This window comes from Xiphophorus couchianus, chromosome 12, assembly GCF_001444195.1.
Source record: "Xiphophorus couchianus chromosome 12, X_couchianus-1.0, whole genome shotgun sequence".
Classification (NCBI taxonomy): Eukaryota; Metazoa; Chordata; class Actinopteri; order Cyprinodontiformes; family Poeciliidae; genus Xiphophorus; species Xiphophorus couchianus.
In genome coordinates, this window is record NC_040239.1 from 5,062,972 (window position 1) to 5,088,330 (window position 25,359).

Sequence of the window (25,359 nt, forward strand, 5' to 3'; positions counted from 1 at the left end):
GCCATCTGGTGGTCCGTTTTCTGTAGCAGCTGATTAAATCATGTAAAGATTATCTTAGCTGACTTCTGTGCTCTTTGGATCAGAATTCAAAAACCGCTAAATATTAACAAAAGGAGGCGATTGAGATAAGTTTCTGCATGGAGGTTCAGTGAGCCAATGCAGAGCTGTTGTTTGCATGTGTGTGATGGGGGTTAATTGTTTGGCTGGCTCCGGCCTGCGTTACTCACGAGAAAGGCTTGAAAACACGTCCAGATTTCAGGTTGTGTTTATGGAACAGATCTGAAGTGAATGAGGGGAAGCAGCCATGAGATAAAACTGGAAGAAACAACAAGTTTGCAGGTCTTTGTTCACTTCTGATGAGATTTACAAAGCTCATGAACCTACTCTGTTAAAAAGGAGAACTGCATTAACATGTAATACCAGGGACAACCACTAGGTTTCACTGGGAAATTCTCCTACATTTTTCTGTTTAAAGCTACAGTGTGTAACTTTAAAAAAAATTCTTTTTTTTTTACATATCTCTACAAACAATCTGTTGAAAATCAAGCTGCTATGCCTTCTCTCTAAAGCAGGGACACTCAAGACCAGTCCTCAAGATCTACCATCCTGCAACTTTCAGATGCTTCTCTGCTCCATCACACCTGAATCAAACGAATGTCTCGTTACCAGGCCTGTTCAGAGCTGATCCCGGTCTGCTGGAGTAAGGATGCGTCTAAAAATTGCAGGATGGTAGCTCTCAAGGACTGGACTTGAGCACCCCTGCTCTAAAGTGATCTGCAAAAATGCACCACTCCTGGTCAAAAACAACCAATCAGAGTCAGAAGGAGGGTCTTAGCCTTGCCAATCAACCTTGTGTACTCGCTGAAACAGCAGGGTTTGATTTTTTCATAGATTTCTGCTATATTTACGTGTAAAAATGCATGTAAAAAGTTACATACAGTAGCTTTAAACACAAACTTACAAGTAATTATTGAGATGTCAAACTGAAGTGCCAGCTTTTCTCCTTCAGTATATTATTTATCCCTTAACGATAACGTTGCTACAAAAGTAACACACCTACCAGACCCATGAGAACCCAGAGAAAGCCACAACTTTGATCCCAATAGACATGCACTATGAAAGAGTGGGGGCACATCAGACGTGAAATGCATGATTTAAAAATGCAACACAAAATTTCATTTCTTTACATATAGACCTTTACATATTCCTTAGCTTTCCTAGCTAAGGAATGCTAGCTAGTTTACTAGCTAGCATGTAAAGAAAGCAGTGTTAGCAGCTTTAGCTAACTCCACCTGCTGCTTTTAGGAACGCCAAGTGCAGCACTTCACATCCCAACATCTAAGTCCCAGTAGATAAAAGGGCCCGGTTTTACTCTAGATCATTCAGACGAGAGAAACAGTTTTGTTCCAAAATAAATTTTAAATATTTATGACATAACTTATTGTCTCTGTTCAGTATTATCCTAATTCGGAGAGTTCAGTCTTGCTTATCATATTTGCCTTTTCTTGATGATTTGATTTGATTCTGGGTTTTATGGCCACACGAGTTTATTGTTAAATGTGCAGCATAAATAAACTTCAGTTGAGTCATCTGATAAAACTGTTTGACAAAAATTCATTCATCTGTTTGGTATCGATATGGATGATCTGACTCTGATGTAAAATCTAGTAAAGATTCTGGGATTTGTTTGAAATCTTCTAAACATTTATCTTCAGCGCCTTGAAGTGGATGAATGAAAGTGTTTAAACCAGCATGAGTATCAAGTTCTGGCATGGAAACAGCATCCAACGAAACATTTGGAACCTTTTTGCTAAATGAAGATCATATGCTGAGGTTCAAAGACGCAGAACAGCCTGTAAACATGTGATTAAAAATACATAATCTGTGTTTCATCAAATATGTCAAATGTTAAAAATTAAAACACATATTAGGGAGTAGTTAAAGATGTGGATTCACATAGTTTTGATGCCGCAGTAAGTATGTAGTGCAGTTTATATGTAAATATAATAATATATGTATGTATGTATATATTAGAAAAGCAGCAGCTTTAAGCCACAAAGGAACATGATACATTCAGCTTTGATGTACAGTTATGACCTGATTTTTCAGTACATCAAACCTCTAACAATAAAATAAAAACTGAACCCTCGCCCAGAACTAAAACGATTTAGTCCTCAATAAAATAATATTATTGATGTGAGTTAAAACAGGCACGTCCAAACTTTTTGTCACGAGTCAAAAATGCTGGTGGGGCAAGAAAAGTACAAAAAACAACCCCCTGAAAATCAAGCAAATAAAGTAATCTGAAAGGGAATTTTTGCTCCATCCATCTTCCTATCAACTCTGACCAGATTCCCTGAAGAAACACCAACAAAATATTTTATAGTTTCTGTTAATTACTTTCTTATAGCTGCTTTTCTCTGCAAAGAGCATGACTAAAACAGTTACGTCAAGTTACGTGCAGTTCTTCCACAGTTACCATGCAGCTTTAGACTGCTTTTCTAATCAATGACGTCTTTAAGCAGTCGGTCAGTTTAGGTGAATATAAATGCGTACTACCACTTTATTTTAGTTTTTATTTGTGAAAAACAAAACAAAAAAGCAGATATACTTTTACATTTCACAGTTGTGTTGCTTTGTTTTTATCGGTCACATGAAATCTAATTAAAATATGTTGAAGTTTGATGTTGCAATGTGACCAAATGTAGAAAAAATTAAGGGATGGGTTCCGTTTTGTATTAATTTAAAATCAAATTTGATTTTGGGACTAAGTTTGTCACCAGTTATTTGAAAATATGAAAAAACCCTTCAAAACCCAAAGTCTGTCTTCACAATCAGGAGCCATCGTCTGATTTTTCCCACCATTTAAGAATTGCTCAGGCTCTTTAACATGACTGTAATGATGAAAAGTCCATAACAACCCACAGCAGGAGCCTTTTATCTCCGTACGTATAGAAACAACAGCTGACACAAGCTTAAACACAAGGAAACTCGTTATCTGACCACAGAGGATGGTGAACCATCACATCCTTAAAACAGAAAACCAAATTTAATGACAGCAGCTCAGTTTTTCTGGCTTTGGTTTGATCTCCTGTCTCTTCTCCTCCACCGCTGCAGCCTCTTTTTGTTGTGGCGAGGCGCGTTATGGGTCGGCTGGGTTCACGCCATCTTCAGAGGACGAGGGGCGAAGGCCACTAATGACCCCCGTCCAGGGCCCGGTTTCAAAGCTGCAGCCAGACGGAAGAGGCCGGCCGCCTCCATCCACACATCTGGTTTGCATTAAACGGACACATGTGGACTTTGTTTTGGGAAGTGCGACTGACGCGCATCCAAGCAGCCGTAATGAAAAGAGGTTTTCTGAGGCACAAGTTTAGTAGAGACGTTTTCAGTAGGAGACGAACTCTGACAGGAAGAGCATGATGTGACTAAACGCTTATCATTAACGATAATAACCTGAGTAAATCTGGGATGTGAAGCCATGTTTTGTCTCCAGTATTTAAATCACATGCCATGACTCAGGGCCAAATGCAGGATGATAGTTTGTTTTATTTATTGCAGGAACCAAACTTTGACCTTTTATTTTATTTTACCACCAAATTACTACCATGACGAAGCAATAACCAAACCTTTAAACATGTTTGTTTGTGTTATCATCATATGTATAAATGAAAAAAGTATGCATTCTTCCCCGTTTCATATGATACCCCTAAATAAAACCCAGTTCAGCCACTAATATTCAGGTCATTTAATTAGACTATAGAGTCAACTTTGTGTGTTTTAATCTTACTATAAATGCAGATGTTTACTGAAGACCTTTGAGGTTTATTCAAGAACATTAATGAGCAAACAGCATCATAAAGACTAAGAATCACAGCAGCAGGTCAGCGAAAGGTTCTGGAAAAGTTTAAAGAAGGTCAAGATGTAAAATAATTTCAAAGTTTGAACCTTTAGAGAGGACAGATCAAGACATGGATGTCCATTTAAACCGACAGGAGAACATTAATCCGTCCCTCCAGGATGCTGAGATGTTTTTTGTGACTGTTACGGTCAAAGTTACAGTTATTTTTAGCATTATTTTTGCAATAACATACAGTACAGACCAAAAGTTTGGACACACCTTCTATTTCAATGGGTTTTCTTTATTTTCATGACTATTTATAAGGCAAGAAATCCCACTTATTAACCTGACAGGGCAGGTTGACCTATGAAGTGAAAACCATTTCAGGTGACGACCTGTTGAAGCTCATCAAGAAAATGCAGAGTGTGTGCAAAGCAGTAATCACAGCAAAAGGTTGATACTTTGAAGAAACTAGAATATAAGGGGTATTTTCAGTTGTTTTACACTTTTTTGTTTAGTGCATATTTCCACATGTGTTATTCATAGTTTTGATGCCTTCAGTGTGAATCTACAATGTCAATAGTCATGAAAATAAAGGAAACTCACTGAATTAAAAGGTGTGTCCAAACTTTTGGTCTGTACTGTATCTTACAAAAAAGTTAAAATTGCTGCACATGACCTTCCGCTTTCTTTCTCTTTCACCTCATCAAGTAAATTTCTCCTTACCTGAGAAGACCCTGCGTCATCGTCCTGCTGCTGGACTCTGCTGTCTCCTCCCTGACTCTTTGTTCTTCCTGTTGTGGTATTAAAGATTTATTTTAAATATATGCAAAGCAACAACGAGCACAACTTCTGTACAGAAATCAAAGAGGATTGATTTTATACATCACATTAACTGACTATCAAAAAAGATAACATTACTGCAAAAACACAAAATGTTACCAAGTAGTTGTGGTCTAATTTCTTGAAATTAGACCACAACTAATTTAAATGTAACTGTTCAGCAAGAGATAAGAATTTTGTTTTAAGTCCGTAATTCCTTAATATTGATAAAAAGTTCTTATCCTTTATAGGCAGATTATTTCACTTATAGCAAGACATTTTTCCCGTGATATGAGAAATTCTGCCAGTGGAACTTCAACGTTTTCATAAATATTAAGGAATTATGAGAACAAACTCCTATATCTTGCTGAAAAGTTCTTTGTAAATTAGTTTTGTCTATAATTTCAAGGGCACTAAGATATTTGCACTCGGAAGTAGATCAAAATTACTTGGTAAGATTTTGTGTTTTTGCGGTAGCATTCTTAGTAACTAGCTTAATATTGTGATCTTCCTAAAATAATGACCTATGTCATTTTTATCCACAACTTATCTTGGTAAAACAATCGCCGCCTCTTTCTTTCCAAAGAAATGTTTTAGGGAGGAAAAAAACAAACACTTTTGGCAAAAAGAGTCAGGCCATAGATTAATAATCATTCAGCTAAAATTATCTAAAGGCAACAACATTACTCAACTTACTTGGTTTGTTTAGAAGCAAACTCAGCAAAGGTTTTTGCCTTTTGGCTAATTGCTGAACATGACAAAGACTGTAAAGCTCGATTTAGCAGCAAGTTCCCCCTCTGTCATCAGACCACAGGTGAAACACCGGCGTCAGCATGTTTACGCTCGTGGTGCGTTTGAAGACGGCTCGGAATTACCACTTAACATTACCACATCTTAACAACCAATTAAATAGTTGTACAGCTGTTAGTCATGCACTCTGCAAAGCCGCCCTTTATGGAAGAGTGGCAAAACCAAAACTTGAAAAACAAGACAAACAAACAACGATAGCAACAAAAAAGAACAAAAAACAAACAAAACAACAACAAAAAGTGCTCCCATAATTTAAAAGGCTTTTATTCAAAGGGAATAGAGAAGCTGGTGGGAAAATTGATGGAGTTAAATCTGGGACAATTTGTTGCTTTTCTCTTTACATTTAGTTTATTTTTAATTTTTTAATTTTTTTTCTTTGATAATGTCTCCAGATAAATTCTCATCTGATTCATCCATTCAAAGTCTCTGTTGTTCCTGGTAGTAGAGTTACAGATTTCCCCCCAGTCTATCAGACCTGATTATAATCACATTTTAAGCCTTGGAAACTTTCTTTGTCATTGTCTTTTTGATACTTTGACATTAAATGAAACAAAAAGTTGCTGCACTAATATTTAGACTGTAAATTCTTGTTGTGACTTTAGAAATTGACAGCATATTCGCTGAGGGCGTGCAGCTTTTTGAGGAAAGTTTGGACATGTCAAAATATTTGCAGAGCCACTCAAAAGCAAAATTAACCTGACATGAACTGTAATTAAACCCATTCTGCAGCCTTCACTGACCTCTGCTGGTAAACCTAGAGAACACGCTCAACATTTTAGACTTTATTCTGGTTTCTCAGAATGATTGATTTCTGATGGATGAGGGGAAAAACATTATAAACAATTCAAACTGTTTTACATGATAAGAATCAACAATGTTAGCTTACTTTTTCACTGGAATTTTCACATGAGTGGTTGCCATAATATTACACAGAAACACATGTAAATATTATTGTAAACAAAAGATAGGTTATCTACACATCTGTGTAGCTGATGTCACCCAGTGAGAACAAACATGTTAACAGTTTGCAAATTTTCCATGGAAAAATAAAACACGTTATGTGTAAAAATGTGTCATTATGAACATTTCTCGTGATACTTTCTTGACTTGATAATACCTTTGAAATTGTTTGGATAAAACAGTTTTTACAAAACCATAAATCTTTGTGGAACTTCATAAACAAATACATATTATGTTCCATTGGAGAGCTGAAATATGCACTGTTATTTTATTGTAAAATATAGAAACTTAACCTTTATCGGATTTTCCTAAACAAATGTTGGCACAGTCTTCAAATTATAAACAACTTTTCTTCACAAAGATGTTTCATTTGGAACAATCAAAACACCCAAAACAAAACTGAATTTAGTTTTTAACTCATGATTTGATATCAATATATTAGTAACACAGCTACTTAATAATAGTGGGAATTTACTTGATTACTCAGAGTTTTTGCAAACCTTTGATGCCTCTGCTACCCCAACAGAATTTGCCATAGTTATGGATGCAGTTCCTGATGGTATCCTGATCTTATTAAGAAGTGCAGGGAAGCCAACCAATGTTACACATTTTGACCCCTGGGTGACACCAGTGGGTAACATAGACTTAGACTTAGACTTAGACTGACTTTATTGTCATTTTGCATGCACAGGGTGTATACAGAACGAAATTTCGTTGCATACGGCTCAGGACAATGTTTTGAGCTTTCAATGTTGTGAGGTTACTCCAGAATAAAATAAAATATGAATATAAATCTAAATATAAAGTACAGGACTGACAGTAAAATAGAAGTTATTTAGCTCTGTACATGTGCAAGGTATAAAGTGGAGACCAGATTTTAAGTGCAGTCCAGTTAAGAGTTCAGCAGTCTGATGGCAAGTGGGAAAAAGCTGTTTCGGAACCAGGTGGTCCTGCACCGGATGCTGCAGAACCTCTTTCCAGAGGGCAGCAGGGAGAACAGTCCATGGTGGGGGTGTGAGGGGTAACTGATGATGTTTCGGCCTCGGGACACGCAGCGCTGGGATGAAATGTCCTGAATGGAGGGAAGGGGGGCCCCGATGATCCTCTCTGCTGTCCGCACCACTCTCCTCAAGTTCTTCCAGTTGGAGGCGCTGCAGCCTCCACACCACACAGAGAGGCAGCTGGTCAGAATGCTCTCTATGGTGCTTCTGTAGAACGTCTTGAGGATGGGCGGGGGCAGGTGTGCTCTTCTCATCCTCCGCAGGAAATACAAGCGTTTCTGTGCCCTCTTGACCAGAGACGTGGTGTTCACAGTCCAGGTGAGGTCGTTAGTGATGTGCACCCCCAGGAATTTGGTGCTGCTGACCACCTCCACAGCCGAGCTGTTGATGAGCAGTGGAGCGTGGCTGGGCCGGTTCTTCCTGAAGTCGACGATCATCTCCTTTGTCTTGTCAACGTTCAGGATCAGGCTGTTGTCTCTGCACCAGTCCACCAGCTGCTCCACCTCCTCTCTGTAGTCCAGGTCATTGTCGTCTCTGATGAGGCCCACCACCGTTGTGTCATCTGCGAACTTCACGATGTGATTGGTGGCGAACCTGGGGACGCAGTCGTGTGTCATCAGAGTGAACAGCAGAGGGCTCAGGACGCAGCCCTGAGGGGAGCCTGTGCTGAGGGTGATGACATCGGAGGTGTGTTGTCCGATCCGGACTGACTGAGGTCTGTCGGTGAGGAAGTCTAGCAGCCAGTTGCGCAGGGGGGTGCTGAAGCCCAGGTGTCCCAGTTTTCCTGCCAGATGCTGTGGGATGATTGTGTTGAACGCTGAGCTGAAGTCCAGGAACAACATCCACACATGAGTGTTCTTCTCCTCCAGGTGAGCCAGGCTCAGGTGTAGGGCAGAGGAGATAGCGTCCTCAGTGGAGCGGTTTCGGCGGTAGGCAAACTGGAACGGGTCGAATGTGGGGGGGAGTCTAGAGACGATGTGTTCTTTTACCAGCCTTTCAAAGCACTTCATCATGATGGGAGTCAGTGCCACAGGCCGGTAATCGTTGAAAGAGGTGACTTGAGGTTTCTTTGGCACCGGAATGATGGAGGCAGTTTTGAGACATGCTGGCACTGTGGCTTGGTCCAGTGAGGTGTTAAAAATGTCTGTTAGGACACCAGCCAGCTGACCTGCGCATTCCCTGAACACCCGCCCAGGTATGTTGTCGGAGCCTGGGGCCTTCCGTGGGTTGACTCTTTTCAGAGTCTTCAACACATCGGCTGTGTCCAGGCAGAGTGCCTCCTCTTCCTGGTGGGGAACAGTTTTCTTTGCCGGAGTACTGTTCAGTGCCTCGAACCTCCCAAAGAAGTTATTGAGTCCATTTAGAAAGTCAGCATCAACTTCACCCACTGGGGGGGAGGATGGATTGTAATCTGTGATCGCCTTTATGCCTTGCCACATACTCCTGGTGTTGCTGGTGTCGTGGAAGAACTCCTGTATTTTTCGACTGTGGGTTCGCTTTGCTAACCTGATAGCACGGTTCAAGTTGGCTCTCGCTGTCCTCAGTGCCTCCTTGTCGCCAGACTTGAAGGCTGAGTTCCGTGCTTTTAGCATTCCACGTACCTCCTTAGTCATCCAGGGTTTTTGGTTGGCCCGGGTGATAATGTTCTTAGTGATGCTGACGTCCTCTGTGCACTTGTTGATGTAGGCTGACACAGTCATGGCGTACTCATCGATGTTGATCTGGTCGTTGTAAGTGGCTGCTGCCTTGAACATCTCCCAGTCAGAGCACTCAAAACAGTCCTGAAGTGCCTCCATGGCCCCCTCAGTCCACATTCTCACCTGCTTCACTGTAGGTTTTGTTCTAATCAGCAGGGGCTTGTATGCAGGAATTAGCATAACAGATAGGTGGTCTGAAGAGCCAAGGTGGGGGCGGGGGGCTGCTCTGAATGCTTCTTTGATGTTGGTGTAGGCCAAGTCTAGAGTATTTCCTCCCCTGGTTGGAAAATCCACATATTGGTTGAAGTGAGGGAGAACAGTCTTCATGTTGGCCTGGTTAAAATCCCCAGCAATGATGAAAACGCCTTCTGTGTGTGAGGATTGCAAGTCACTGATGGTCCGGTAGAGAACACTCATAGCCTCTTTAGTGTTAGCACTGGGGGGTACATATACGGCAGTGATGCTAACAACAGTAAACTCCCTGGGCAGGTAGAATGGTCTGCAGTTAACAGTCAGAAGCTCGATGTCCGGGGAGCAGTAACATATGCTATTCTGTCAAATTCAAAAACATTGATTGCAACACAAGGTAATTGTTTCAAATATATCACCAACACCTCATATGTTGCTTGCTGCTGCCTAAGTTCCAAAACCCAAATTTTGCAAGAAAGGCTGTGGGTGTTTCTTTGAACGCACTTCCAACTTGATTGTTTGAAAAATCACTAGGTAGCTTATTTCTTGCAAAAATATAGACAAAATAAAAATCTCTTTGATAAAATGAAAAGTTTACTAAATCTGGCGTTTCACCTTCAAAACAAGTGTTCAAAGAAACAAACCACCTGTTCCCACAAGCATTTTTGGGAAATCTGGATTTTTTTAACCTAGAAGGTAACATTAAAACAAATCATTTTACCAAAACCTCTCATAGTCACACCAGACATTTGACAAACAAAAAGATGTCCACCTCACCATATCCCCCTGTGTGTTCTTCATCAATTAAACTAATGGGAGGGTCTAAAAGTTACCACAGTAATGTAAGGAATTCCAAATTCAAAAGTTAATTACAGATTTTGGTACCAAACTAACGTAAGTATTTTGTTGAAATTTGATTGTGATATACAGTGTGTTTAAGTTCTCTGTGTGAGTCTGAACTTGACACAGCTGTTATTATGCTGCAACCTTCTGGGATAAAATAATCTGATATGTGACGATGCACCAAGTTCAATATATCAAAAGCAAAAAATAAAAATACATTTATATCATTGATCTAATAACATTCTTAGAAAATTGCCACACAAATCTAAACTTAGTCACTATTCCTTTTTCTCTGGTGTTTCAAAAAGAGCATCTTACTCTAATTACAGGAAAGCTATAGAAACACTTGATTATCACCTTATTTAATGTATGCACAAATAAGCACCTCCTGGCTTGTTAATTGGTGTAAATGAATATTAATATTTATGTAAATATTTTAATTCAGGCAGATATTGGTACATATATTAATAACTGTCTTGTCTTCATTAGTTCTTTCAATAAAGGTTTGGGGAAAAAATTGTTAACCGACACGCAGATGAAGACGGATTCCTGACATTGGTATTAAACTCCAGCCACTATTTATAACTACATGAGCAGCAGCAACAGCAGCAACAGCAGGAACAGCAGGACCTTTCTTGCTAACTTGTGGCCAATCACAAGTTAGCAAGGAACTGCAGAACCAATCGATGAGCTTGTCTGAAAGAAACGTTAGATGTTATTAAACTGAGCTGAGACGCCATTACTGGGTGTTAGATCTCTGTTGAAAAACTAACAGCTATTTGGAAGGTTTTAACAAGAAGCAGCTGAAACATTTGGTGAGTCTTGCTGTCGAAATAATTTGATACAACATGACAGAGAGACTTCTGTAAAGTTACCTGATCTGCCATGTTTGTTCAGAGACTTTCAGAGATCCTGTGTCTCTGAGCTGCAACCACAGCTTCTGTTCAAACTGCCTGCAGAAATTCTGGGAAAAAACTGGAAACAAGAACTGTCCCATCTGTAAAAGAAGATCTTCCAGGGACATCATAATTGTTAATTTCACTCTGAAGGAACTGGCTGATTCTTTTGCTGGAAGACAAAAAATGGGGCTATCAGAGACAGAACAAGGAGAAAAGCATCTGGTCTGCAGGAAACACCAAGAAGACACTAAACTGTTCTGTAAAGACGAGCAGAGAGCTGTGTGTCCTGTCTGTGAGTTTTCTCTCCACCAGAGTCACAAAGTGGTTCCTATAGAACAAGCAGTCAGTGAGCTGAAGGAGCAGCTGAAATCTGACTTAAAGTCTCTGCAGGACAAGAGGAACAAACACGAACAAGTGGAGAAAACATACGATGATGTGATTCAACACTCCAAGAAGCAGGTGTTGTCCACCGAGAGACAGATCAGAGCAGAGTTCAACAAGCTCCACCAGTTCCTGAGAGAGGAAGAGGAGTCCAGACTGGCAGCTCTGAGGGAGGAAGAGGAACAGAAGAGGAAGACTATCATGAGAGAGATGAAGAGGATTGAGGATCAGATCTCCTCTCTGTCAGACAGCATCTCTGCTGTTGAAGAAGAGCTGCAGAAAGACAACGTGTCGTTCCTCAGAAGTTATGAAGCCACTCAGAGCAGAGCCAGAGGTCAGAGGTCACTGCCAGATCCACAGCTGGTCTCAGGAGCTCTGATAGATGTGGCCAAACACCTGGGCAACCTGTCCTTCAGAGTCTGGGAGAAGATGAAGGACATGGTCCACTTCAGTCCTGTCATTCTGGACCCAAACACTGCAAATGGATGGATCCATCTGTCTGATGATCTGACCAGGTTGAGACATGGAGACACAGAGCTGCAGCTTCCTGATAATCCAGAGAGAAACACTAAATACTGGAATGTTTTTGGTTCTGAAGGCTTCAGCTCAGGGAAACACAGCTGGGATGTGGAGGTGGGAGATCATCCTCAGTGGGCTGTTGGTTTGGCTAAAGAATCTGTTGACAGGAAGGGAGAGAGATATCCTACACCAAAATATGGAATCTGGTGTTTACTGTTTTGTGATGGAAAATACACTTATGGAGTTGGTAAGAGTCTCAGGGTGAAGAAAAGTCTCCAGAGGATCAGAGTCCAGCTGGACTATGACATGGGGGACGTGTCCTTCTACGACTCTGAAGACATGATTCACATTTTTACATTTAGAGACACTTTCACTGAGAAACTCTTCCCATTTTTCATTGTTGGAAAATTTGCTGATGCCAAAACTTCTGATCTCAAAATCTGTCGAACCAAGATTCCTTTTTAAAATTCTTCATTTTTTTGTTTGAAGTCAGACCAACTTTCTAAATTAAATCCTTAATTAAAATATTTAATAATTGGCATGTGTTTTATTTAAAATTAACAATAGAATCAGTTTTACTTCCTGAAAAGAGTATTTACATGTCTTTTATTTTTATTTTTAGTGAGAACATGTCTGCTGATAAAGAAACATTGAAATCAAAGTTTATTATTTGCGGTATGAAAAAGTTCTGTCTTGAGATTATTTCTATAAATGTTCTGAATTTGTTATTTATCTGCAGATGAAGCTCATAAAGTTTTGCAGAAAGGATTTTCTGTAAAGGGTTTTGTGAAGCAAAACGTTCAGCTTTCATGTCCCCACAGCACCACCTGCTGGAGATAAATACACACAGCAGAGATAAATCACATTTACTGATACTGTAGCCTCAAAGTTTCAGTATATTTAATAAAACATATATTGTTGTGTGAGTTTATCTCAGTCTCTTTGGTGCATTTCTTAGAACAGAATTGAAATTCTCAAAACTACTTACTCTATATTAAATCATTGTGTCACTTGTGCAGATCCCAAAAGTTTTCCACAGAATCTAAACTGTGTAGAAATAGAAGTAGAGCTTTCCACATTCTGGATCTCCTCGGGTCCTGAAGCGGGTCCACAGACCCACTGGAAGGTTCTGGTTAGATGAGCTCAAAGTAGGAGGAGCTCATTGTTTGTTTAAATGACAAACTGTGAACCTGCCACTTTTTCAAAGAGTCTGTGAGGTCTCAACATTTTCCACATTTTCACTGAAACTAATTTTCATAAAAGCGAGGCGAGAACATAAAGAACCTGTTTCAGTTCTTCTTGTTCTCACATTAAACTGAAAGACTCGGTCCACTGACTTCATGTTCTGGTCTTTTCATCATCAAAAACCTCCTGCAGGAAGTTGATCTGCTCATAAAAGTTAAATACTAAATCTTATCCTAACCTGGGTTTTATACTGGAATGAAATAAATAAACAAATAAGTGAAATGAGATCAGAGTGGATCATCATTTAATAAAAGCTGCAACTGAAAATGTGAGAAAATGTTGAACTGATCTGTTATATTTATTAAAATTATTGGAAAAAAAATTTCAGACATTTTTTTCTCAGATTTATGTAATTTTTTGTTTCACTGGTTCATCTCTTCATATTCACATTACTAATACGAAATATTCTATTACTGTTTTGTGACAAATACCCATTATTTATGAACATCACAGCTTCTTTATTAATCTGAGGAAAGATACACAAATAACAACTACAATAATTGATCAACATCATCTGATCAATGTTGAATAAGATACTTTAAAACCACTCGGATTTAAAGTATCTTAAATTCAAGGCTTCTGATTTTATGCTTCAATTAAAACTATGTTTTTTAAAACATTTACTTAAGTAAATAATTTATTTTCATGCAAATTACCTGATGTTTTTCTCATAAATGTATTTTTATGTTTATTTTGGAATGTTAAAGTAGATTACATTACGGGAGAGTAAAAATTAATGGCATGTTGAACTTTATTTGAAAACTAAATTAAAAATAGCCTTTCTTTTATTGCAAGTTCAGAATAAGTAGCTTCATGTTTAGCTGTGAAAGATGTTCCTACAGCACCACCTGCTGGAAATGAACGCAATAGCAGATTTCTTTCATTTAACACGTGACTTACAGACTATAGAAACTGAAAGTAATTTCAGACTCATCTGTGAGACACTGGGTACTATATCTCAGCTGAAGTTCTAACAAATACTTAGGAGATTTTGTCAAAGAAACTACTGAAACGTTTGGTGAGTGTTGCGGTGGAAATACTTGGACACAAAATGGCAGAAAGAGCTCTTTTTGATCGTTTCCTGAGCTGCCATATTTGTTCAGAGACTTTCAGAGATCCTGTGTCTCTGAGCTGCAACCACAGCTTCTGTTCAAACTGCCTGCAGGAATTCTGGGAGAAAACTGGAAACAAGAACTGTCCCATCTGTAAACGATCTTCAAAGGAGGATCCGTCCATCAACTTCTCCCTGAAAGAACTCGCTGATTCGTTTACTGAGAAGTTGAAAGGAGCTTCAACGGAGAGGGGAAAAGAGAAGAAGAAAGAGAAGGAGGTGGTGTGTGAGAAACACTCCGAGGTTCCTTACTGGTTCTGTGAAGACGAGCAGAGAGCTGTGTGTCCTGTCTGTGAGTTTTCTCTCCACCAGAGTCACAAAGTGGTTCCTATAGAACAAGCAGTCAGTGAGCTGAAGGAGCAGCTGAAATCTGACTTAAAGTCTCTGCAGGACAAGAGGAACAAACACGAACAAGTGGCGAAAACATACGATGATGTGATTCAACACTCCAAGAAGCAGGTGTTGTCCACCGAGAGACAGATCAGAGCAGAGTTCAACAAGCTCCACCAGTTCCTGAGAGAGGAAGAGGAGTCCAGACTGGCAGCTCTGAGGGAGGAAGAGGAACAGAAGAGGAAGACTATCATGAGAGAGATGAAGAGGTTTGAGGATCAGATCTCCTCTCTGTCAGACAGCATCTCTGCTGTTGAAGAAGAGCTGCAGAAAGACAACGTGTCGTTCCTCAGAAGTTATGAAGCCACTCAGAGCAGAGCCAGAGGTCAGAGGTCACTGCCAGATCCACAGCTGGTTTCAGGAGCTCTGATAGATGTGGCCAAACACCTGGGCAACCTGTCCTTCAGAGTCTGGGAGAAGATGAAGGTCAAGGTGAAGTTCAGCCCCGTCGTTCTGGACCCAAACACTGCAAGTGGACGACTCCATCTGTCTGATGATCTGACTAATGTGAGACATGGAGACAAAGAGCTGCAGCTTCCTGATAATCCAGAGAGAAACACTAAATACTGGAATGTTTTTGGTTCTGAAGGCTTCAGTTCAGGGAAACACAGCTGGGATGTGGAGGTGGGAGATCATCCTCAGTGGGCTGTTGGTTTGGCTAAAGAATCTGTTGACAGGAAGAGAGAAAGATATCCTACATCAGAAAGTGGAATCTGGTGTTTATTGCATCGTGATGGAAAATACAGTAATGGAGTTGGTGATACTCTCAGAGTGAAGAAAAGTCTCCAGAGGATCAGAGTCCAGCTGGACTATGACATGGGGAAAGTTTCCTTCTACGACTCTGAAGACATGACTCTCATCTACATTCACAGAGACACTTTCACTGAGAAACTCTTCCCTTATTTCAACGTTTCCCCAGCAGGTGTTGCCAAAACTTCTGATCTCAAAATCTGTCAAGCTACATTTCTTTTTAAAAAAAGTTAAATTTTTTTAAAGTTATTTTTACCAAATTACTCTGATCAATGAAATTGTGGGACCTTGGAAAACATTGTTATATAATATTATTCAAACTGCGTCAAATATTTCATCATCAGTCTTTTTTCTAATCAATTTAACAAGGCTGATTATTTCTGTCTGAATGTATTTTTAGTGTTAAGTTCAGAAAGAACTTAAACTCATTTGAGTTTTCATGTCAATCTTGTTTTTAATTATTGTACAGATTCAATTTTTTCTGTCTGCTGACTGATATCGTAATATTTTAATGTTACGTTTTTGTACGTTTTTGTAATATACAAATAAACTTCACTTGATATGATAATTTGTTTTCTAATCTAATTAGTTTTTCTCAGTCACTTTGGTGCATTTCTTAGAACACATTTGAAATTCTCAAAACTACTTGCTCAGACTTTAAATCATTGTGCAGATAAAATAAAAGCATTTTGTTTTATTTGCAACTTGAACTGAGAGCAAGTTGCAAATGTTTTGGTCCGTATTGCAAGTAATTATGTACAACTGTCAGTTTTTTCCTACTTTTATAATTGCTTATATCATGTTGACCAAAATGTATTATATGCTTAAAATCTCTCAACATCCACAACATTTAAGCAAAGTTCATTCAAAATGCTTGAAGTATTTGTCATAATAAGTGAAGCATAGTTCTATACATTTCCATTAGACTTTTTTCTGAATCTGTCCTGAACTGATAAATTGATCCCAGGTGAATCCTGAGTTTCTTCAAAGTAGGTAAATGTGGGAAGCATTAGATCAACCGATGTTTAAACAGTTTAAAAGTACATCTCATAAAAAAATCAATACATCTGCTAAATCAAATCAATCAAGGTGAGGGAAGACAGCAATCACCCAGTCCAGATACTAAATTAGTGAAGTTGGAGGATTTTATCTCCAATGTTCTCTTGTCCTTAATCGTTCTCCTCTGTCATTTCTCAGTGATAACGATAAAATTTCTTATCTTGTAGTTTTATTATCTGGCAAGGCTTTAAAATGGGCAGAAGCCCGAATTCAAACCCACCTGCACTTTGGCTGTAACTTTCAAGATTTTATTCACACATAAGCAATTAGAACAATTTATTTTCCAGTCAGAACAATGATTGTAGAAATTATTTCTCTGGTTTGAACCAAAGGTCAGAAGCATCAATGTTCAGCTGTGAAAGATGTCCTCACAGCGCCATCTGCTGGAGGAAAATACTCACAACAAATAAATCTCATTTTGGCAACATTTATTGGACACATCACTGATATTGCAAATTCAAAGCTTCACTGTAATAAACAAAACTGATGAAAGTCAGTAAGACCTCTTATTGACAACCAGACAGATATCAGACTGAGGAAGTTTTACCAATAATAAAACAAAAACTTCAATGATGACTTTTCCCTGAAAGCATTGAACTTTATCACGTTTTAAGGTGTCATCATCTTTTAGTGTATTTATTCTTTTGGTGAATAAAAAAGTCTAGGACTCTGTTTTAGTATGTAGAAAACATACTAAATCAACAACATATTTTACAGCTCACATATTAACTGACTCCTTGGAAAATCATTTTGAGGAAACCACAGAACAGTTCTGTGTTTATTGTTTCTATTCTTCTTGAGTTATAGCCTTAAAACAGAAGTTTGCTTCTTAAAATGTAAAGCAGTTGATCGCTTAATGTTCAAAGACATTTTACTGCACTGAAAGAGAAGTACAAAATTCACCTGGAAGTGTTACATGTCAGACTGGAAACACATCACTGAAAGGAAATTGAAAGCATTTTTAACAAAGAGGAACTGAACTGACACGCTATAACGGGTTCGGACATTTGAGTTGAAACAAAAAGGTTCAATCAAAGAAAAAGAAGAAACTTTCTGTAGAAAATGGCAGAAAATACTGAAAGCTTCCTGAGCTGCCATCTTTGTTCAGACACTTTCAGAGATCCTGTGTCTCTGAGCTGCAACCACAGCTTCTGTTCAAACTGCCTGCATGAATTCTGGGAACAAACTGGAAACAAGATCTGTCCCATCTGTAAAAGAAGAACTTCCAAGGATTTTCCAATAAGCTTCAATCTGCAGGAAAGATTTGATCAAAGTTCAGAGGAGGCAAATTTCCTACAGATAAATCTCACCTTAAAGGAACTGGCTGATTCTCTTACTGCAAGACAGAAATCTGGATCATTAGAGACAGAAAAAGGAGAAAAGCAGCAGTTGATGGTCTGCAGGAAACACCAAGAAGACCCTAAGCTGTTCTGTAAAGACGAGCAGAGAGCTGTGTGTCCTGTCTGTGAGTTTTCTCTCCACCAGAGTCACAAAGTGGTTCCTATAGAACAAGCAGTCAGTGAGCTGAAGGAGCAGCTGAAATCTGACTTAAAGTCTCTGCAGGACAAGAGGAACAAACACGAACAAGTGGAGAAAACATACGATGATGTGATTCAACACTCCAAGAAGCAGGTGTTGTCCACCGAGAGACAGATCAGAGCAGAGTTCAACAAGCTCCACCAGTTCCTGAGAGAGGAAGAGGAGTCCAGACTGGCAGCTCTGAGGGAGGAAGAGGAGCAGAAGAAGAAGACTATCAGCAGAAAGATGAAGAGGATTGAGGATCAGATCTCCTCTCTGTCAGACAGCATCTCTGCTGTTGAAGAAGAGCTGCAGAAAGACAACGTGTCGTTCCTCAGAAGTTATGAAGCCACTCAGAGCAGAGCCAGAGGTCAGAGGTCACTGCCAGATCCACAGCTGGTCTCAGGAGCTCTGATAGATGTGGCCAAACACCTGGGCAACCTGTCCTTCAGAGTCTGGGAGAAGATGAAGGTCAAGGTGAAGTTCAGCCCCGTCGTTCTGGACCCAAACACTGCAAGTGGACGACTCCATCTGTCTGATGATCTGACTAATGTGAGACATGGAGACAAAGAGCTGCAGCTTCCTGATAATCCAGAGAGAAACACTAAATACTGGAATGTTTTTGGTTCTGAAGGCTTCAGTTCAGGGAAACACAGCTGGGATGTGGAGGTGGGAGATCATCCTCAGTGGGCTGTTGGTTTGGCTAAAGAATCTGTTGACAGGAAGGCACAGATACGTACTTCACCAAAATATGGAATCTGGTGTTTACTGCAACGTGGTGGAAAATACACTAATTGTGATGGTAAAACTCTCACAGTGAAGAAAAGTCTCCAGAGGATCAGAGTCCAGCTGGACTATGACATGGGGGACGTGTCCTTCTACGACTCTGAAGACATGACTCTCATCTGCACTCACAGAGACACTTTCACTGAGAAACTCTTCCCGTACTTTAATGTTGGAAGATTTGCTGATTCCAAAACATCTGATGTCAAAATTTGTCAAACCAAAATTTCCTTTTTAAATTCTGAATGTTTTTATTTGCAGTCAGAATAGCTTTCTCTATTATATCATTATGTAGCACGTTCAACCAATCTATGTGAGAAAACTAAAATGGAGGTGCTTGGGTTAAATCGGTGTGTGGCACCAATGAACCCAGAGAAACATTTGAATTTTAGTCAAAATGATTCAGCCTTGCTTTCTTAAACTAAAGTGACAGAAAACCTATTATTTAGTCACCACTGTAAGTTTATAGTTGAATGACTAAAGAAAATAAGGCAGTACAAATAAAATATTATTGCCACCTTTTTTCCCCGAACCAGGGCACAACAAGAAATGTCCACTTACAGCAATACAAAGTCCTAACCATTTGTTACCCAATCAGTTTGTTACTCGCGACCTCCAGGAGAGTGAGGAAAATAACCGCTGCAGGCCTGTTAGGAAAACTAGGAGCTGAAATCCCAGAGGAAAACATTGAGAGCGTTGCAGTTCACTCGTCCTCTTCTCCTGACTTCCATTGAACGCAGCAGAACAAGTGGGGTTGAAGCCGCTTGCTCACTTAGTTCAATTCAAAGATCTTCATGACTACTTGCGTCTGTCTTCTCTCATCCTGTCCCTCTCGCGTCGACCAAGTGCCTCCAACTTCTCCCGTGCTTTTGTCCAGTTTTCTCTCCCTCGAGTCTCAGTGACCAATCACATGACAAAGCCAAATGCATCTTACACTTAATACTTCTTTCAATTGCAATATTTACATAGAATAATGTTCTTAGTTGATTTACAAATAATACAGTTTTAATTACTAAGTAAGCAAATTACTTAATAGCTACATTTACCGTTGAAATTATTTAAATATTAAAGGAAAATACTAGTGTATCTCTTTGAATATGAAATCCATAGCTGTCACCAATGTTATGCATTAATAAACAAACGTTTACTTTTAATATATTTGGATCTTGTCTTGAACTATGTAAGATTTCTATTAACCTTAACATACATTCATTACAGTAACCTCAGTTTAACACTGGGCTACAATTATTTAACATATTCAATTATGTGTATGATTTTTTTATTTACTAATAGAAATAGATCATTTAAAAATTAAGCAAATAAATATTTTACATATTCTTAAAAGGTCTGTTGCTACTTATATTTACCACCACTGGATATTTCTTCATATTCTGACAATTTTGAACAAGAAGGAATATTTTTAGTTTGTTTCTTAAAACTTGTGCTGTTTCCCTGGTTCATACAGTACAAAGCTTAACATTCTGAATGCTGTTCTTCCATGGACAATAGACTGTTGTTCTGTCAGTAAAAAAGGAGTCAGATATGTTTAAAAACCTATCCCTGTTTTCTTAAATATAATGTGATATTAATGCCATGTTGTAATTTTTAAACTTGTGTGCACACATTTTTGGAAATATGTTTAACGTAAGATCATTTTGAACGACATAACACCCATCGTCTGCCAATAGAAATGTGTATTTAACACCAGTGAAGAAACTTTTAGTGATGTAGACCGATCAGACCATGAATCAACATTGATTCTTTAGCTTTCATTACACATAAAATCCACATAAATGTGCATGCAGATCCTGATGATGATTGAATCAACATGGATATAAAACAATTCCTTTATGAATATTTCATTAAGTATCTTTTTTTGTTTTGCTAATGAATGTAAAATAATAATTAGAAATACTTTGAAGTGAAGCTCATAACAGAGTTTGTGGTTACTCTTGGAGCAACAACGGCAACAAAATGTTCATAGTCAATAACTAAGAGTCTTTTCCAGCTGTGAAGGAATTTGGGTCCATTGTTGTTATTTATGCACACTACAGGGGTTTCCATCCTTTTTAAAGTCATGCCACAGCATCTCAACAGGATTCAGTTCAGAATCCGGTTTCAGGACTTTGATTAGGCCACTCCAAAGTCTTCACTGTAAAAACACAAAAGTTTTAGTGTAAAAACTAGACTAAAAAGTCTAGTACACTTGTACTAAGACAAGTGTAATAATTTGTCTTAGTACACTTGAACTGAGAAAAAATTAACTCATAAATAATTTTTCAGCAAGAAAAGTGAGCTTGTTTTAAGTTCAAAATTCCTTAATTATAGAGAAACTGTACCAGTTAAATTGGCAAATAATTTCACTTATACCACAGGAAAATGTCTTATCAGTGAAATAATTTTCCAATGAAATAAGTACTTTTAAAATCATTATTAAGGAATGATTGTCTTAAAACAAGCTCTTGTATCTTACTGAAAAGTTACTTGTAAGTTAGTTTTCTCTAATAAAGTACTAGAAACTAGACAAAACTACTTGGTAAGATTCTGTGTTTTTGTAGTGTTCATTTAGTTTTTCTTCAGCCATTCAGAGCTGGACTTGCTGGTATGTTTTGGATTATTGTCTCCACCTGCTGGAGACAAACTCCCAAAGCAGACAGTTTGACTTACATCACTGACAGGTTAAAGTACAATTTACAATGTCAGACGTTATTGAACTATGTTGAGACGCCATTATAGGGTGTGAAATCTCTGCTGAAAAATCGACAAATATTTGGAAGACTTTTTAAAAAGAAGCTGCTGAAACTTTTGGTGAGTTGTGCTGTTGTAATAATTCAATACCAAATGGCAGAACAAGTTATTTTTGAAAGTTTCCTGAGTTGCCATGTGTGTTCAGAGACTTTCAGAGATCCTGTGTCTCTGAGCTGCAACCACAGCTTCTGTTCAAGTTGCCTGAAGAAATTCTGGGAACAAACTGGAAACAAGAACTGTCCCATCTGTAAACAATTGTCAAAGGAGGATATGTCCATTGATTTCTCCCTCAAAGAACTCACTGATTCGTTTGCGGAGAAACAGAAGGAAGCTTCAACTGAGATGGATAAAAAGAAGAAGAAAGAGAAGGAGGTGGTGTGTGAGAAACACTCCGAGGTTCCTTACTGGTTCTGTAAAGACGAGCAGAGAGCTGTGTGTCCTGTCTGTGAGTTTTCTCTCCACCAGAGTCACAAAGTGGTTCCTATAGAACAAGCAGTCAGTGAGCTGAAGGAGCAGCTGAAATCTGACTTAAAGTCTCTGCAGGACAAGAGGAACAAACACAAACAAGTGGAGAAAACATACAATGATGTGATTCAACACTCCAAGAAGCAGGTGTTGTCCACAGAGAGACAGATCAGAGCAGAGTTCAACAAGCTCCACCAGTTCCTGAGAGAGGAAGAGGAGTCCAGACTGGCAGCTCTGAGGGAGGAAGAGGAGCAGAAGAGGAAGACTATCATGAGAGAGATGAAGAGGTTTGAGGATCAGATCTCCTCTCTGTCAGACAGCATCTCTGCTGTTGAAGAAGAGCTGCAGAAAGACAACGTGTCGTTCCTCAGCAGTTATGAAGCCACCCAGAGCAGAGTCAGAGGTCAGAGATCACTGCCAGATCCACAGCTGGTCTCAGGAGCTCTGATCGATGTAGCCAAACACCTGGGCAACCTGTCCTTCAGAGTCTGGGAGAAGATGAAGGACGAGGTCCACTTCAGTCCCGTCGTTCTGGACCCAAACACTGCTAATGGATGGATCCATCTGTCTGATGATCTGACCGGTGTGAGACGTGGAGACACAGAGCAGCAGCTTCCTGATAATCCAGAGAGAAACACCAGGCACTGCAATGTTTTTGGTTCTGAGGGCTTCAAGTCAGGGAAACACAGCTGGGATGTGGAGGTGACAGATTATCCTCACTGGACTGTTGGATTGGTTAAAGAGTCTGTTGACAGGAAGGGAGAGTTCAAGGATGCTGTTACATATGGAATCTGGTGTTTATCTTATTTTGAAGGAAAATACAGTAATGGTGGTAAGATTCTCAGAGTGAATAAGAGTCTCCAAAGGATCAGAATCCATCTGGACTATGACAAGGGGGACGTTTCCTTTTACGACTCTGAAGACTCGACTCTCATCTACACTCACAGAGACACTTTCACTGAGAAACTCTTCCCGTACTTTAATGTTGGAAAAGCTGCTGATACCAAAATGTGTGACGTCAAAATTTGTCAGATTAGAATTTTGGTTGAAGTCTAAACTTGTATTTTTCAGTTCTCTGAAGTACTTTGCCTTTTCATGTTATTATTTGCAGTCAGACCAACTTTCTATTTTAAATCCTTGATAAACAAGCTGGAACCCCAAACTGCATCTGTCTGACAATCCGACCAGAGTGAGATGTGAAGACTATTACCTGCAGCTTCCTGAAAATCCAGAGAGAAACACTAACTACCCGACTGTTTTTGGTTCTGAAGGCTTCAGCTCAGGAAAACACATCTAGGATGTGGAGGTGGGATATTATCCTGAGTGGATCATCAGTTTGGTTAAGGAGTCTGTTGACAGGAAGGACTACTATGGTTCTTCACCCAAATATAGTGTGTGGAGTCTGTAGCCTGGCAGTGGGAAGTACGCCAACAGCGAAGGTGAGGTTGTCTCACATAAGAAAGATTTTTAGAAGATCAGCGTCCTTCTACGACCCTGAAGACATGACTCTGATCTGCTCCTATAGATCACCTTCACTGAGAAACTCTTACCCTACTTCAGCATCGCACATTTTGGAAATTCTGAACCCACTAACGTTAAAATCAGCAAATTAAACGCCGCTTCAGTAAAATAAATGTTGTAGAAGGGAAAATGCAGAAAACAGCAAAAAGAACAAGGAAAAACAGGCAAATAATTGGATTTATATGATTTATCTGATGCACCCTGATTCACTTTAGTTATGCTAAATGTTGGATTTTATGTGTGGAGTTTGTCATAGAATTAGTGTTTGGTTTTTCATCTTATGGTAAATTTTCTCTTGTCTATGCTCAATTTAATCATACTGTTTCACGCTTTCACTGAATTCAGTCCCAGAGGTGCCAAATGTAAAGAAAAATAAATGTAGTTTATAAACTTTTAGTTGACTTGTCAAATCTAATTTTAATAAACACCTTGTCCATTTTTTTCTATTATTATTTTACATAAATCAGTGTTTAGACATCTACTTCAGGTTTTTAAAGATAACACGGAATAGCTCAAACAGTTGCTCTTTCTAAATCCCAGCATGTGATTGGTTAAACTGGACAGGAAGTCCAGTGAAGACAAAATTATTTTGACTTGATCACTTTAAGCAACAGCAGCTGATCTTAAAATGAAATGAAACCTATTATTAATATAATGAATGCATTTATTGATATATTTATGTAATTATACATTTAATACCCTATGTAAGAATTTATTATAACTTTAAAACAAATATTGACACAAAGCAATGATTTAAACACAACTTTTTATTTAATTGTGGCACTTTTGTACCTCCGTACTTTGGTTTTAAATTTCTTCATTACTTGTAAATTATTTTTATAGTGTATATTTAAGCTAGTAATCAGGTTGTAATGTGATTGTGATCCATTAAAAATTTATGGAGGCACTAAAGCATTTACTGTTAGTTCAAATACAATGTTAAATTCTGTGAAAATTATTTATTTAAAAAAAAAAGATCCTAAAACAAGTCTAAGTCTGTTTAAACAGGAACACATTTACAAGAAGTAACATCTGTGATGCTAATAAATGAAATGAATCATTTCAACTCTGGATGTTTTCTTTCTGAACTCTGGTATACCTTTTAGAATAAAACTGAAGTGTTTGTTTAAATTCTAATTGATTTGTTGTTTTGTGCTTTTACTCTGTTTTTAATTTGTATTTTAAACATTTCAAGATCTTGTATTTTTATATAACCAAAATCACAATGAGGATATGCAATAAAAATTATTTTCAATTATAAATGCTGAATAGCCTAATGTCTTTTTTCCTAATTATTAACAATTGACATATTTTCTTCACTTATAACAAGATATTTTTTCCTTGTTTTAAAAATCTGCCATCTCTGCTGTTTTAGTTAATTTCATTTCCAGAAATTTCCCCATCACTCAAATGAATTAAGTATTCATTTTTTCCTGTTTTTTAATTGGTGTTGAAGTTGTCTCAGTTTTTAGCCAAATTATATAAAAAAACAAGAAGTTGAAGGAAATAGTCAAAATACAAACACTGATGAAGCACTCCAGAACCGACACTGAATGGACTTTACAACATCTGCTGAATGATTCATTCCTTTCCTGCCTCGTGTTTTTTTCCCCTGTAAATCTTGTTTTCTTTAGCTGTGAATGCTTCCCCAAGGTGCGGCTGGCTGCTTGTCTGATTACACATTCACCTTACGAGAGACACCTGTGTGCCTGTCATGCTTTTCTTTTTTACTTATTACTCTCAGTTTAGTTATGTGGACTGCAAAGAGTTTTGTCTAGAAAAAAATCTACTTTTGAAACTCAGAATAATA

General features: G+C 38.6%; 3 protein-coding genes and 1 pseudogene across 3 annotated transcripts; all 4 read left to right on the forward strand.

Moving 5' to 3' along the window:
* Window positions 1–10,855: 10,855 nt before the first annotated feature.
* On the forward strand, window positions 10,856–12,898 carry LOC114153978 (nuclear factor 7, brain-like; annotated as a pseudogene).
* A 1,215-nt stretch (window positions 12,899–14,113) lies between these two features.
* On the forward strand, window positions 14,114–15,940 carry LOC114153977 (nuclear factor 7, brain-like). The gene has a single exon (XM_028032686.1). The coding sequence runs from the start codon at window positions 14,256–14,258 to the stop codon at window positions 15,687–15,689; it is 1,434 nt and encodes a 477-aa protein (XP_027888487.1). The 5' UTR covers window positions 14,114–14,255; the 3' UTR covers window positions 15,690–15,940.
* Window positions 15,941–17,570: 1,630 nt separating this feature from the next.
* LOC114154890 (nuclear factor 7, brain-like) lies at window positions 17,571–19,106 on the forward strand. Its single transcript, XM_028034367.1, has one exon. The coding sequence runs from the start codon at window positions 17,577–17,579 to the stop codon at window positions 19,083–19,085; it is 1,509 nt and encodes a 502-aa protein (XP_027890168.1). The 5' UTR covers window positions 17,571–17,576; the 3' UTR covers window positions 19,086–19,106.
* A 2,456-nt stretch (window positions 19,107–21,562) lies between these two features.
* On the forward strand, window positions 21,563–24,524 carry LOC114154892 (nuclear factor 7, brain-like). The gene has a single exon (XM_028034370.1). It carries the CDS (start codon window positions 21,657–21,659, stop codon window positions 23,082–23,084), a length of 1,428 nt encoding a protein of 475 aa, XP_027890171.1. The 5' UTR covers window positions 21,563–21,656; the 3' UTR covers window positions 23,085–24,524.
* Window positions 24,525–25,359: the final 835 nt, after the last annotated feature.

What these genes read in the sequence shown, in the direction of transcription:
- LOC114153977 (XM_028032686.1), top strand. Translation starts at nt 14,256, where the DNA reads ATGGCAGAAAGAGCTCTTTTTGATCGTTTCCTGAGCTGCCATATTTGT.
- LOC114154892 (XM_028034370.1), top strand. Translation starts at nt 21,657, where the DNA reads ATGGCAGAACAAGTTATTTTTGAAAGTTTCCTGAGTTGCCATGTGTGT.
- LOC114154890 (XM_028034367.1), top strand. Translation starts at nt 17,577, where the DNA reads ATGGCAGAAAATACTGAAAGCTTCCTGAGCTGCCATCTTTGTTCAGAC.